The sequence below is a fragment of the Portunus trituberculatus genome, chromosome 25 (assembly GCF_017591435.1).
Source record: "Portunus trituberculatus isolate SZX2019 chromosome 25, ASM1759143v1, whole genome shotgun sequence".
NCBI classification, from domain to species: Eukaryota; Metazoa; Arthropoda; class Malacostraca; order Decapoda; family Portunidae; genus Portunus; species Portunus trituberculatus.
In genome coordinates, this window is record NC_059279.1 from 1,302,717 (window position 1) to 1,318,175 (window position 15,459).

The 15,459-nt window shown below is 39.5% G+C and overlaps 1 protein-coding gene across 1 annotated transcript in view; it reads left to right on the plus strand.

Moving 5' to 3' along the window:
• LOC123508554 (dystrobrevin beta-like) overlaps positions 1 to 15,459 on the plus strand; it is a 46,249-nt gene that overhangs the window by 24,196 nt on the left and 6,594 nt on the right. Inside the window, 16 exon segments of the mRNA XM_045262297.1 lie at positions 1,001 to 1,083; positions 2,289 to 2,419; positions 3,148 to 3,233; positions 3,555 to 3,706; positions 4,671 to 4,779; positions 5,180 to 5,227; positions 7,101 to 7,217; positions 7,220 to 7,266; positions 7,612 to 7,727; positions 8,202 to 8,297; positions 8,931 to 9,027; positions 9,482 to 9,597; positions 10,504 to 10,687; positions 10,931 to 11,159; positions 11,295 to 11,438; positions 13,983 to 14,030. Of these exon segments, the coding sequence (XP_045118232.1) occupies positions 1,001 to 1,083; positions 2,289 to 2,419; positions 3,148 to 3,233; positions 3,555 to 3,706; positions 4,671 to 4,779; positions 5,180 to 5,227; positions 7,101 to 7,217; positions 7,220 to 7,266; positions 7,612 to 7,727; positions 8,202 to 8,297; positions 8,931 to 9,027; positions 9,482 to 9,597; positions 10,504 to 10,687; positions 10,931 to 11,159; positions 11,295 to 11,438; positions 13,983 to 14,030 (1,803 nt within the window).

Here is a 15,459-nt window from a genome sequence, read left to right on the forward strand (position 1 = left end):
CATGGAAAAATGGATAGGGAAGATCTGTGTATGTGGAATGGAAGAATGTCGAGAGGGCATGGGAAAAACTAAAATGGCCACTTATAGGAGAGATGTGAAAAATATAGCTTCCCTCATAGAAGGGTGGAAGCATGGAATAGTTTAGACGTGGAAGTGGTCAACGCAAGGAATATTCATGATTTTAAGAAAAAGCTGGACATTAATAGATATGGAGACGGGACAACACGAGCATAGCTCTTTTCCCGTATGTTACAATTAGGTAAATACAATTAGGTAAATACATGGTAGCTCAGTGGTTAGAGCGCTGGCTTCACAAGCCAGAGGACCAGGGTTCGATTCCCCTGCCAGGTGGAGATATTTGGGTGTGTCTCCTTTTCACGTGTAGCCCCTATTCACCTAGCAGTGAGTAGGTACGGAATGTATATCGAGGAGTTGTGACCTTGTTGTCCCGGTGTGTGGTGTGTGCCTGGTCTCAGGCCTATCCGAAGATCAAAAATAATGAGCTCTGAGCTCGTTTCGTAGGGTAACGTCTGGCTGTCTCGTCAGAGACTGCAGCAGATCAAACAGTGAAACACACACACACACACACACGTAGTGTAGTGGTTAGCACGCTCGACTCACAATTGAGAGGCCCGGGTTCAAGTCCCGGTAAGCGGCGAGGCAAATGGGCAAGCCTCTTAATGTGTGGCCCCTGTTCACCTAGCAGTAAATAGGTACGGGATGTAACTTGAGGGGTTGTGGCCTCGCTTTCCCAGTGTAAGTCATGTGTTGATGTGGTCTCAGTCCTACCCAAAGATCAGTCTATGAGCTCTGAGCTCACTCCGTAATGGGAAAGACTGGCTGGGTGACCAGCAGGCGACCGAAGTGAATTACACACACACACACACACACACACACACACACACACACACACACACACACACACACACACACACACACACACACCTGATGAACATACTCAATGAACAGTGGCTTTCATTTCTGCCTCCATTTCCATCAGTGCATCGTGTGGACATCTGGAACATCATTGAGGCGTTCCGAGAGAATGGACTCAACACCCTGGAGCCTTACACAGAGGTCAAGGTGAGGTCATCCAGGGTTCACTCATACAGGGGAGAGAATGAAGCTGTTTCCTCTTGTCTCTACCATCATTGTGTTTATTTTTAGCTTTTGTTTTATTTTTTATTTAAGATGGGCAGTAAGGGCAACAAAAAGAGTGAAAGGAGAGGTTTATTGAGGTGCCAGTCCCAAAAGAAAGGTAAAATGGACAAAAGGATCATGAATTGGAGGTTAACTGTCTTGTAAGGTCAAAAGGATCATTAAAATTGGAGATTAACTTAACTGTCTTGAAAGGTAGGATTGTCAAAATTGGAAGTTAACTGTCTGGAAATCTCCTTGAAAGCTTTACATTTAACACAGCAAGGAGTCAAAAGGTAAGGTTATTCAGCATTCACTCATACATCGATTGAAATAGTCTGTACCTGCTTTATCATGAGTCTTTTTATATTTACACAGCAGTCGAGCCATTCATAGAAAAGGTGAAAGTTGTAAGGACAAGTCAAGTTTATCCACCACTCACTCATATCAAAGCTACCTGTAATTACCCAGCAGTAAATAGAGTCATAGTAGAGATGAGGGTTGGGAAGTGTGACGGAATGGGTTACTTTGTTATTCATGCATGTTTTGCCTTGATTCAGCGTCCTCCACTTGTTGTTATTGATAGGAGAGCTTGTCAGTTTTGCTTTGATGCTGCGGACTAGAAAATGAAAGTGTGTGTTGTATTTTGTTGTACGTTGCAAGTTGTGAAGTGAGGAAATATTGTTTGTGACTGCATTTTTTTTTTTTACTTTTTACTCATCTTTTAAACTGGTTGTTTCTTTTATTCATATATTTCATTATTTTGCCCTCTCCTTTTGCCTGTTGTTTCATGTTTACTTTTATCAACATTCTTCTTTTCCATTGTAAGTTATTGCTTTATTCTTTGTTCACTTTAACCGCTTCGGTACCATGACGTGTTTCCATATTCATTCTGGTTACTATTTGGTGATTTAATACAGCTTTAGAAACTTATGTAGGGGGGGATTAGAATAGTGAAGACTGTAGCCATTAATCTTCTGTCCTTCATAGACCCTTCCTAATGTCAATCAAATGGTCTAATGGTACACAAATCTCAAGGTAAAAATATGCCCCAGTACTGAAGGGGTTAATCATGATGTAGCAAAGCACTTCAATACCTTTTATTTTTGCACGGCATTTTGAGAGTAATCTGCACCTGTTTTGGTCTGCAGGTGTCCCGACTCGAGACTCTGATCTCCACCTTGTACCACAGCCTGAACAAGAGACTCCCGGTGGGGCAGAATGTGGTGATTGAGACCTCCACTTCAGTGCTGCTCAATTGGCTCCTCTCGGCTTATGACAAGTTAGTGTGTATCTTGTTTTTCTCCTTCTGCTACCTTATGGAAAGTTTATTGCCGACTTCTTTGCTTGTTTCTGTGTCTTATGTGGGTTTTCTTTCTGTGTGATCAAATATAGTTGTTTTTGCCGTCTGTCAATTGGCTCCTCCCTTTATCTTGTTCTACTCCTTCTGCTGCCTTATGGAAAGTTTATTACCAACTTCTTTGCTTGTTTATGTGTCTTTTGTGGGTTTTCTTTCTGTGTGATCAAATATTGTTGTTTTTGCTGTCTGTTTTTGTCTGTGGCTGGTCCTTTTGCAGGATGAAAATATTGTTGTCTTTTATATCTATTTCGGTCTTTGGTTAATCTTTCTGCAGGATTGAAATATTGTCTTTACTGTCTATTTCTATCCTTGGCTGATCTTTCTGCAGGATTAGAATATTGTTGTCTTTTCTGTCTATTTCTGTCCTTGGTTAGCTTTTCTGTACAATCAAAATATAGTTGTCTATACTGCATATTTCTGTCCTTGGCTGATCTTTCTACAGGATCAGAATATTGTTGTCTTTGCTGTCTATTTCTATCTTTGGTTAGTGTTTCTGTAGGATCAAAATATAGTTGTCTATGCTGCATATTTCAGTCTTTGGTTGGTATTTCTGTAGAATCAAAATATAGTTGATTATGTTGGCTATTTCTATTCTTGGCTGGTTTTTCTGTAAGATCAAAGTGTAATTGTCTTTGGTGTGTTTGCTTCAGAGACGATGAGGGGAAGCTCCGAGTGTTCAGCGTTAAGGTAGCGCTGGCCACTCTCTGCAGCAGCAAGCCTCTTGACAAACTCAGGTGTAAGTAGCCATAGTGTGTTAGGAAGATGTAACATTCATGGTGGCTGGTGTTTAATTGTGTGCTGTGTTCTTGTGAGGAAGTAGTACTCATAGAAGTGTACTTACATTATACATATACCTTATATACAGATTTGCTTTTAACTACCACTACTACTACTATTACTACTACTACTACTGCTACTACTAGTGACTCCTGATGTAGATTTAAGTAACGTCACCTGTGCTTGTTACCTGCCTACTGCTTCCCGTCCTAACTAACATGGTAGAGTGGCATATGCTGTGGGGTAAGAATGTGCTTTACTAACCTCCAATTTTCTTCAGATATATTCTCACAAATATCTGATGGTAACGGGCACCTCTCTCTGACCCGCTTCTCTGAGTACCTGAAGGAAGTCCTCTCACTACCAGCTGCTGTTTTTGAGTCTCCGAGTTTCTCATACTCAGAAAACCTTGTTACCCATATTTTTGACGGGGTAAGGCATTTACGGAAACCATTTGCCTTGTAGAGTAGCTTCACCTTTAGGATGTAATGGCACCCACGACTGCAGATGTAGATTTTTTTTTTACTTCATTTTACATAATATTGTTTCTTTGCACTTTCCTTTTTTTTATGCATATTAAGTATTTTTCTGTTTTTAAGTGACTCAGAATAACAGTTTTACTTTCACTGTATTTGTCTCCACCACATTCTCCTCCTTTGCTGATATGCACCTCAACATTTCAAAGACTGATGTTTGTTATCAAAGTTGAGCATTGGCAGCCTTTGGAGACACTATATATTGCCTGCTTGTGCCTCTTTCTGCCTCTGTGTACTGCTAACAAATGTGTAGACTGAAGGGAAGAGTGGAGGTAAGTTTTATGTTTTCCTCAGCATCTGGTTTGCTTGAGATGAAGACCAGAATGTAGAGCTCAGATAGTGTTCATTGTAATGTATTCTGTTCCCCGTCTGTCTGAGTCACCACCTTGGTAGTTCTTGGATTCTTTTACTCCTGCCACTTTGTCACTTTATGCTCAGTTTTCTTTGCATCAGTGCAGAAATTCTGATTGTGTATTACATCAAACTGTTTTATTATTCTGATGTACAACACTCAGATGACAGAATGCTCACCACATCTCAGACAGCTTATCTTGTGTATTGTTGTATTGCTATCCCATGCCATCCCTGTGTTGTTTTAAGCTTGAAAATCCATATTGAGATTATAACATTACATAAAAGATTGTTCTCATTTTGTACTATATCATTAAGAAGTATAAAGCAACTATCTCCTTTGTGTTTGAATGTTTGTAAAATAGATAGTTTTAGTTTTATTTTATTTTATTTTTTTAAGTACATTACCAAATGCATAATTTTTAATGAGACACAATGAAGCACTTTGAAATGCTGACATGTCTGTGTTACAATACAGTGAGCCCACAGGTGTGTGTTGCTTCCCACAGATCAAGCAGATCAACGTCAACGACTTCCTGGAGGTGGTGCTGGAGGACCCCGGGCCGGAGTGCCTGGCGTGGCTGCCGCTGCTGCACCGCCTGGCTGCCTCAGAGTCGGGTAAGGCACCGCCACGCCCTGCACTGTACATTGATGTCTGCACTGATCTTAGCTTTTTTTATTTAAGTTTAAGCGCACAAATATGTATCATGATGATGCTCATGTCTTTCTCCTTGGTGTGCTTTCTTTAGCTCATCTTTGTTTACATGCTTACATGCTTATTTATTTTCAGGTTGGCTCCTAATTCTCTCTCATTCATTAGTCAGTGATACTGAATAGTTACTAGAGCCATACAACAGTTAGAAATGCTGAGCCAAAGTTTTCAAGCTTTACAAATAGATGCCAAATCAATACTGTTGGCAAAATTTGTCCCGATAGGGTTTCTTTAGATAAGGATTTTGATATTATGGATAAGGTGATGGAGTGTAGGTGGCTTATTACAGCATATTTTGAATTATAGATGCACTGTGGGCCGTTGATCTCATTGATGATGACTTTATTGATGAATGTAAGTGTCATACAATTTCACTGTTGACCGAGAGTGCTGTAGTTACTGTTCTAGGGACCTCACTCGCCAACACAAGCTACCCCACATAATCATGACCTCAGGAGATAATTAATGAATGAATAAATCACAGAAGATACGTTTGGGGTATTCAAATTTTTCAATGAATTTTTAGGCTTAGAATGTCTCAAGCATCTTAGATTGAAACCAAGACAGCATTTTTTTCTGATTTGCTGTAATTTTTTAGTCGATCAGTACTAATTACTGAAGATAGTGTTAAGTTTGTACCAGCAATATAAAAAGTGGAGAATTGGAGAGCATTAAGATGTTCTAATGTACCCAACTAAATTATAATCCTGAGAAATGATTTAGAGTTAATGGAGACATGTTACACCATGACTCTGTGACTGCAGTGCTCTCACATAGAACCCTTTGTGGCATCTTCACAGACAGTACAGAGCTTGGATACATTCCCTTCTCTTACTCACACAAACCCAAGTAGCTAAACCATGTAAGATACTCCCATAGAGATAAGAAATTAACTACCCACAGACTGCCCTTAAGATATCCAAATCATGTCAATAGTCACTCTGTACTATAAGATAAATCAATAGTACATAGTTGTTTTGACTTTGGTTCTGAGTCTCATGTTGGTGTTCTTGTTATGTTGATTGTATTTGGCAAGTTAAAATTATTTGAAGAGTCGTTTCCAGCGCCGCTCCTTTCCTTGCTCGTGCCGCACCTTAGTCAGCTTGCCTCGTCAGAATACTGCATGTTGGCTGCATGACCCATAATGCTGAGTGTATATAGATGTTAATATCAGTTGCTGCATACTTTTTCATCTCCTATTATGGCAGTTTTGTTGCTTATTAAGTTTAAGCCAATAAGCAGCATATTACCATTACAATTGTCTGTTGACACTATTCATTCCTTATTTATCAATCATCAGAATTATGTTTCAGGACAGCGTCTCACTTGAAGTCATTTCCTCATGGATTTTGGCACCAAAATTTGAGTTCTGTGAGATGGATTGTTGCTTTCATTGTGTCATCTCCTATAGTGATTTTGTGAACTTTTCAATACGTAGTGATAGTACTCTGCAATGCAGCACAAGATGTGAGATATTTCTCCTGAGTATGTGGTTAGTGAACTGTTATTGCCTACACATTGTCAGTTGTGCTTTTCATGAACTCTGTTTTCATCTTGTGTTTAAGTATATTCAGACTCCAGGTTTGAAATATGAAGCCAGTTATATACACATTATGTACATGACAGTGTACCCTGCTGGACAGTCTGGCTACAAAGATGATGACAACCACAGATATGGCTTATTTGGAAAATGAACATCTAAACATTCCTACATCTGACCTTTATTTTCAATAAAAGCTTTACGTTTCACAATGATCTTGATTGTTTGGTGTACTGGTATCATCTTTACCTGTAAGTGTGTGAGAGATGTATGCTGCGTCCTGTCAAGTGGCCACACCCAACACCCTCCCTCCACACCACCCCCTGCATGAGACGTCCTTTGTGTCACTGCTGAGAATGTTGACAAGGCACCTTTTTCTTTTCAAGCACATTAAATCAAGGACTCATGATTTAAAAGTTCACTCTATATTAAAATTATGCTTCCTTCTTTTTGCTAAAGGATTAATCTGTGTTAGAATCATGAAAACAATAATTGTTAATTAGGTTATTATCTTATACAATTTAAACTTTGTTCTTTAAAGTCTTCAGCTTTGAATATTTACATTGTCATGCATTATTTTATCTTCTCTGTGAAGAAAAGAATAGACAGCATTATAGGCCATGACATCAGCACATCACCACCATCCTGTCAGCCACTTGTGATTAAGAAGACTTGTTTCACTTCTAGTTGTCCACCAGACCACCTGTGACGGCTGCCGCAGGGAGAACTTCACCGGGCTGCGCTACAAGTGTGAGAAGTGCCACAACTACAGCATGTGTCAGGAGTGCTTCTGGCTGGGCCGCTTCTCCCGCCTCACTCCATCGACCACCAAGTGAAGGAATACACCTCCTTTGTAGGTTGATGCAGGGACACCACCCCCGCCACCCGAACCTGTCATACAAAGTTGACATTACCTTCATTTTGATATTGTGTTATTAATGGAATGTCTTGATAAATTAGTGGGTAAATTTACACTTTATTTTCATGTGGTTATTGTTATTCCAACTTGGATTAAGAAGATATTTTAATTTCATTATAATTTTTTACTCAATACATCAGTAATTAGCAATTTGGCACATTCATCTATAGACTCTTAACATTCTACCCATCATATATGTACCACCATCTCCATGCACACATCAGATGTATTTGCATAGAAAGTTTAAGCCTAACTCTTCCGTGACCATTGCTGAATCAGACACCAACTCGGCATTCCTTCCGCCGAAGCCTGCGCTGTGTGCCAGACAGACCAACGCTGGACAGGCCACGCTTCCCTGAGCATCCTGAGAAGACCCTCAACCTCTCCCATATAGTGTGAGTGTTGATGGCCGGGTGCTGCAACATGACACTTCATTTATATTTATTCTCCAATTTTGGCCATGATTTTTTTTTTACCTTTGTTTAGGGACAGGCAGCTTGGTAGGCCTTTCATTCTAGACCACTGTCCCTCTTACATAGATGAATAAATACAGTCAGTATCATATCCTGGAAACTATTTACTTTCATTCTCAAGAGTTATAATTCATAGAATATAAAAATTGAATTATGTATCATCTTTAAAATTACCAAAGTTTGTGTGTACTTTTATTTATCATCTTGTTCAAATTTTGTATTCATAGAAAATTCTGTGGTACATTAATTTGGAATCCTGTGTGAGAAGTAAAGATGCTTCTACAAAATTTTCTTAATGAGCAATAAAGCTAACTAACACCTTTTTGTTCAGTGTAGGAACTATACTTCATCATTACTAGTCAGATATCACAGCCTTAACAGCTTGTATTCCTCCAGTCCTCCTTCTCCTCTGCCCTCCCACAACGGCTTTGAGGGAGGAGGACCAGCACCGCCACAGTCCACTTCTCTAGAAAGTCGCTCGTCCAGCAGAAGGTACACACGTTCTTCTCAACAAATGTTTTAATGTTTGAGTGTCCTTTTTTTTTTTTCACCAAAGTGAGGTGAATACTTTTCTTATAGATTATATAAGTTAAAAGTCATTCATGTGTCTTTTCTTTATTTGGGGACAATACTGTTAATATAGCGAGTGGCATGCAAGTTTCCTATATATTTAATGCTGCAGTAATTATATGCTATACAAAAAATTTTACCTAGTTTAATGATGCATAATAGAAGACTGCTATATACACTTAACCCTCGGCTATCCCACCCAATTGGGGCCGAAATAGCCGCGCCATAGCCGAAAACGCAATAGCCGAATTGATCTTGGCGGAAAGGCAGTTTTGGCCAATGAGCGCTCAGATATCCCATGACGTCATGGCTGGGCGCGATAGCAGGCATCTGAGGTCACGATAATGAAATTTTTGCAGCTTTTCATGGATGCGTGATAACAATAAAACGCGATAGCTGAAATCACGATAGCCGAGGGTTGACTGTATATTAAAAGTTTTACCTAGTTTGATATATAATAGTAAAATGCTATAATAAGTCTTACTTTATGATCACAGGCATTGCCTAACAACATTGCTAGTTGTGGACTCTCTAATCTTTCCACTCTCATTTAAGTTGCATCAGCAGCCTGCCGGACTGGAGTCAGCTGGACGAGGAGCACCGTCTCATTGCTCACTATGCAGCGCGCCTTGCCAGTCAGACATCTCAGTCGGTAAGTTGAGTGTTGTGTCTTTGCTTAGCTTCCCTGGTGGTGCAACAACTGTGCACTGCCTCCTACCTTTTAGAGCTACAATGAACCTACTCTCTCTTAGATTTAGTGGTTGCCACAGCATTTTGTCTGCTACTATATTTTCATTACATCTTGTCAGTTTTATTAGTAGAATGATCTCTTTATATATATATATATATATATATATATATATATATATATATATATATATATATATATATATATATATATATATAAAGAAAGACAACTGGCCAAGGGCAATAAAAGATGTGATGAAAAAAGACCCACTGAGATACCAGTTCCCAAACACTCTGATGTGTTTTCCTTGGGAGTTCCTTCAAGGGAGTGGCCATGACAAGACACCATTTGATTTGTTTCACCCACACGCTGCTCTTGAACATTCCACTTCTCAAGTGGAACCATTCTTATCTTGCAGGGGAGCGAGAGTGTGGACTCCAGCCCTGGTTTTGACTCCTCCAGTGCCCAGCGAGGTCTAATACAATCACTTGAGGCAAAGAACAGAGATATCATGAGAGAAATAAACTCCTTAAGGTAAAACTGTAACTATGCAGTGTTTGCCATTGTCTTTTGCACTGACTAGAAAATAAAAGTAAGTAGAGTGTAGCAGTTAAGGCAGACTTAGTGGAATGTATAATAATGCAGCTTTTTTGTGTGTCATCAACTAACAAAGAGGAAAGTTTTCACATGATAGAGTGTAGCATCTCAGAGACTTTTCACTTGAAGCCTGCAAAGTGAACACATTGGAGAATGAATATATGTTTGATCTTGAAGAAAAATGCTTTTGAAGATGTGTAATGCATGAAATGTGAAGTGTGTTTTAGTTTTACAGCTTCAAAATGATGTGCTTTAATGGTGTGGGCATGTGGAGGTACTGTAATGGAAAAGGCTTCATGGTAAGACGGTAAGAATGTTTTTTTTTTTTGCTGAATGTTGCATGACAAGTGAATTCAACAGGAAATATACATTCTGATAGAAAGTAAAGAAATATGTATGTTAGATTTTCATGGAAGGTCATAAACATTCCAGCACATGTGTGCATGATGAAGATGACAGGGGCATAGTTCATTTGTTATTCATCATGTGGATATCTTCAGCACTCATTGGTGTCTGTGGAGGTTGATCAGTGGAAGAATGCTTGTGAATGTGATTGTGGATGTGTTGTGTATGCAAGTAGATGTCTTGCCGCAGCTACCTCCCTTCTTGGGGGATTCCAGCCTGACACACCAATAGGTAGTGACTGCTCTAAAGGAAGCAGTTTTTTTAAAGTTGACAAAATTATCATAATTGGCAATGGAATCAAAGCAATTTTGGGTTTATTGCTCCAGTTGGCATGAAAACCAAATCTCCTTGGAACACTGTGATAAAAACCTCCCTGAGTTTAAGCATCGGCAGGAACACACTAAGCAGTGAGTGTTTACAAATCAAGTTGGATTTCAGGAACAGAGTGTATGTTTGCAGGCAGCAGCAGGAGCGGGCGGAGGGCAGCACCAACCCCACGCTGGTGGCTGAGCTGCGCACCCTCCGCTCCCACCGCCACGAGCTGGAGTCCAATCTCTCCTACCTCCAAGACTCTCGCAAACAGCTCATGCAGCAACTAGAAAGTCTAATGAAAATGCTCAAAGTATGTCCCCACGCTGAATGAGGGATGTTATGTGGAATTGTTAATTGGAACTTTTTTTTTTTAATCATGTTATCTATCCAAGAAGATGTGCTACTTTTTATCTGAAATACTGTACAATATCGCACATCTTCTATGACCACATGTTGTATTTCAGTGTCACTCTACAGGAAAAAGCTTAACTTAAAGTGTGTGTAAAGTTAGTGTGCCACATTTACTAGATCTTGTATATTTTCACAACTCCAGAACCACCAGACTTCCCCCACCACCCCTGCTGGCTCCCCCAAGTCCCCGCCATTCTCCACCACTGGCTCCATCAGCAGCAGTGTGCTCACCAGTCTCGCCTCAGGGACTCAGGGCTCCACTGGCTCTTCTCGGTCAGCTCCCCCCACACCCTCACACACCGCTCAAGTGTCTACATTAGACTCTCTCTCCTCTCTTCATGTTGATGGGCTGCAGTCAACAGTGTCTTCTGGTAGGTTTGGTCTCACATAAGTCACAGTGAGAAAGCCACTTTCCATGACTCTCTGCACTAATAAGCAGTAAGGAACTTTAAATGGCCAGTGTATCCCTTTACTGTCTTAACAAGCAAATGTGACCTAAATTCCAGTGTTCTCAAGTGCCGACTCCAGTTGTTCAGCAGACAACTCTCCTGATGACAGCATAGCCTCCCACAGCCTCAGGAACGACCTACTTGTGGCTGCAGACTCCGTCACCAATGCCATGTCTAGTCTAGTGCGGGAGCTCAATTCAGGTTTGTGTGAACTGCTCTTGAACAGTTTGTGAGGATTTGTTAGGAGGGAGTCACAAGGTGCCAGGATTTATGGAAGCTGCACTTATCTGCTGCTTTCTGTTCTTTTATTTATTTATTTATTTATATTTTCATCCAAGATTTTGATTATACTCTGATTCTAGAAGCTTGTCTGTGTCACATAGATAAATGTCTGAGTAGCTACAGAGGAATAGTTAGATTTCATTCCCCTCCTTCCTTGTACAGTAAACTCCCAGCCAGCTGATATTTTGGCAACCAGTCTTAACAAGTATTGTCCACCAATAGGGAAGAAAGTTTATATAATCATTTCAGAAAGATATGAAAGCCAGAAGACTAGTTTGCAAAACCTAGATACATAGTAACTACTACAAGGCAAATGTTTTCCCCTTTCAATATCTAAAAGAAACTGGTTCACTTAGAAGTGTGCTACATTGAAACCATAAGCCTTTCCCTCACTCAGGATGCATGTCAAGTCATTCCACTGTTTATTCTTAAGTCTTTTCCCACAACATTCCCTTATTTGCATGCTTTAGGATTTTGTTCCCAATAAACAGTTTACAACACGTGTTAAACTGTTGCAAATCAAAGCTACTGAAACTTACATGAAGGTGTCTCCAGTGAGTCTGTCTTTTCATTTGATGAATTTTGAACAGTGGCAGCTGCTCAAATAAATGCAATTTTGGGTGAGTTATTGATACTTGGTGTTCACAAGTTTAGTGGAGATTTGTGTTGTGTTAATATGCTGCCCACCTGATGAGGGGTTAAAGCAGAGGTTCTCAACCTTTACTGGTCAGTGGCACACTAATGATATAGCCTGGACTGTGACAGCATACCAACTTTATAATGAGTGTGTTATATAAGCTTGTTACATATTCCACTGACACAAAGGTACACATTAGGCCCAGGGCTGGCCATAACAGTAGTACAAGTCTGTCTGCACTTGTGTAATTATTACAGTGGTGAAGTAATACCATAATAATAGTAAGAGGAATGATAATGGATATGATAATGATAATATGTAATATTTTATTATTATTGTTATTATTACTATTATTATTATTATTATTATTATTGTTGTTGTTATTAGTGTTGGTTTTATTATCACACATGATGAATAAATGAGCACACGGAACTGAAATACATACATTCCAGTTGTAGATTCAACACACCTGATTAATGGGACACTTGCACCTGTATGGCTTTGCATATCCTTTCAATGTTAGGAGTCACAAATTCAAGACGTATCTATCCATTAGATTTTCAAGATGCACTCAAGGAGAGTCACAGGACACAGGTTGAGAACCACTGAGTTAGAGTGTTGCCTTGTTTTTTTTTTATATGTGTTTCATTCTTTACATGTGTAACTGTGGTGTTTAGAAGGACATTTTCCTTCCTCTGCCTCCCTCCTTCCCTCCCTCTCTGTGCTGCGCTAGGTACTTTGATCTCATGTCATGCTGACCTGCAGACACACTCAGTGACTTGTGAGTGCAGTGGTGCCTCACGGCTATGTGACATGGCAAGGACTTCTTACAAGCACTATTCAGGGTTGACTTTTGTTCTGTTCAGCTGATTCCATATGAAACTCAAATATTGTAAAACTGCACCATTGATAACTAGATGAAAATATTTCTTCTGATTTGTTATATATCATGTGTGTGTGTTTGGATTCAAGAATGTGAGGTTGTGGCTCGGTAGTCGTGCCACTCAGTGATGTAGTAACTCAGAAGACCATGTGACACAGCATTAGTTCTGGACATGTTTTGGCTTTATGGTGCTTTGTGCTGTGGCAGTGAAAAATAGCCACAAAGGATGAGGTGAGGTGGTAATTGATGGAGGAAGCACCCAGGAGCAGAAACCTTCCTTACTTCATTATTTACATGAGCCAGCCATGACTTGTGCATGTAAAACTCTAGTGTAATATCCCTGTGTGTTCAACTGGAAGATGTGAAAACAGCAGTGTATGGTGTTTCCATTACAAAATAGCTTACATAGAACAATAGGAATAACTTGTGTGTTTGCTGTGTGTGTAGAACATAAGCACATGTGAATGACAAAGCAGGGAAAATATTAGAAAAGGTAGATATGGACAGTATTGTATGTACTCATAATAGTGAGTTCAATAGTACACCACCTTCCCCTGAAATTGAATGCAGCACTGAACTAAAGAATAAGTTATATTGTACCTCGCACTAGAATCCTGTTACACCTGCAACACGCCAGTAGATAAACACACCCATAGATCATTCATTAGACACGGCCTATGACCATTAATTAGTTCATTAAGTCGTGTTGAACTTCTCATGAGTGCAAATAATAACAAATACTTTCTGTGTTGTAAATGCATATAATAACTGTTTTTGATGGTATTGAAATACGTATAAGTGTTCAGTGCAGTGCATTAACAGTATTTATTTTTAGGATCTGTATATATATATATATGACAATTACATGAGAGAGAATACAAATACATGAACGTGTAGGAGTAGCATCTTTAGTTTATTAAAAAGGCAATATGTGAAATTACAGAAAGTTCAGATGATGAGTCTCAGCTTGCCAGGCCGCTGCCCGAGCGAGGTAAGTTTTTGGCCTCACTCAAGTTTAGCCAAGCAAACACTTGCATTTCTTTTATTTCATTTTCAACAAAATGTTTCACATCAATTACTTTTATGGAATTATTTAATTTTTATTTTTATAAAGACTTATTTTTTTTTTACACTTGAGCAGGAGTGAATCCTACTTTGGCTCTTTTTTAGCTCTTCATGTCATCTTCTCTCATTGTAACTCAGATGTGTCTCCTTGAAACACTCAACAGTGAGGGCAACTCTGAGGCATGATGAGTGCAGAAGATTGTTTGAATTGCTGAAAAGGAAGCAGAACAAGGACCTCCAGTATCCACTTTGATTTTAGTTATCTGTTCTCACTTGGTGTTTAGCTAGAATTGTTTTGTGGTAAACTGTCCTCACCACAATTTGTTTATGAATCTGAAGAAACATTTTTCTTTCAAATTTTAAAAATTTTGCACAGCTTTGCTATTAGAGCTTTCTCAATCATGCAGTATTTTTGGAGCTGCAGTTCTTTCTTTCATTCTGAATATTTCAAGTGTATTTTGGTAAGCTCTGTTTTTTGTCAATAAGTTCCTTATTTTTCACAGTTGATTTATGGAGCCTTTCCCAAACACTCAAACACAGCTTTACTTTTTGACACAAGCAGTGAGTCGCCAAGCTTGGTGTTCCTCTCACTGGCGAGCATGTTCACTTGAATTGTTTTGGTCCATTGTGCTGCAGCTGATTGGCTCACCCTGGATGCAGCGTAGTGCACCACTGACACACTGACACAAGAACTGCAAACCAAGGAAATTTAATATTATATGATTCAAGGTGCAGGAATCAAGCAATGAAAAGCAAGACAAAATATCAATAAGCTTTGCTGATGAGGCTGATGATGAGCATGGATGTAGAAAGCAGTGTGAGGAACATAGGAAGTGTGGCACATGTGACTCTAGGTGGTGTGGTGGTGGGAGAGACTAGTCACCAAGGTAGAATTAACTTTTGGTTTCCACATATAGGTAAACAAGATCATAATTTTGTTGAGTTTTCACCATTTAGAGGCGTGCGTCACACAGGAAATACCGTTAACCCTCTATGCCTTTGTCATTCACCTCTTGAACATTCAACTTCTGTATGGTTAGATGACATTTGTAAAATGTGTGATATTTAAGAGACTGAATCTGTGAGTGAAAGAAATGGTGTGTTGAGCAGTGGAAGGAAAGACAGAGGGATGTGAGTGACATCTTGCTGGGTCGTTAGTTGAAGGGATTGGAACATTGTGGGATTTATCACCTCTGATGGCTGACACAGATCAGTTTCTAAGTGAATCAAAACATAAGGTGTTACACACACCAAAAACACCAGTATGCTGTGTATAGTATGTCAGTGCATCCACTGGTGTTGAGAAGTAGTATCTGAATATTCATTGAATCTTGTGAATATACTGATTATGTAAA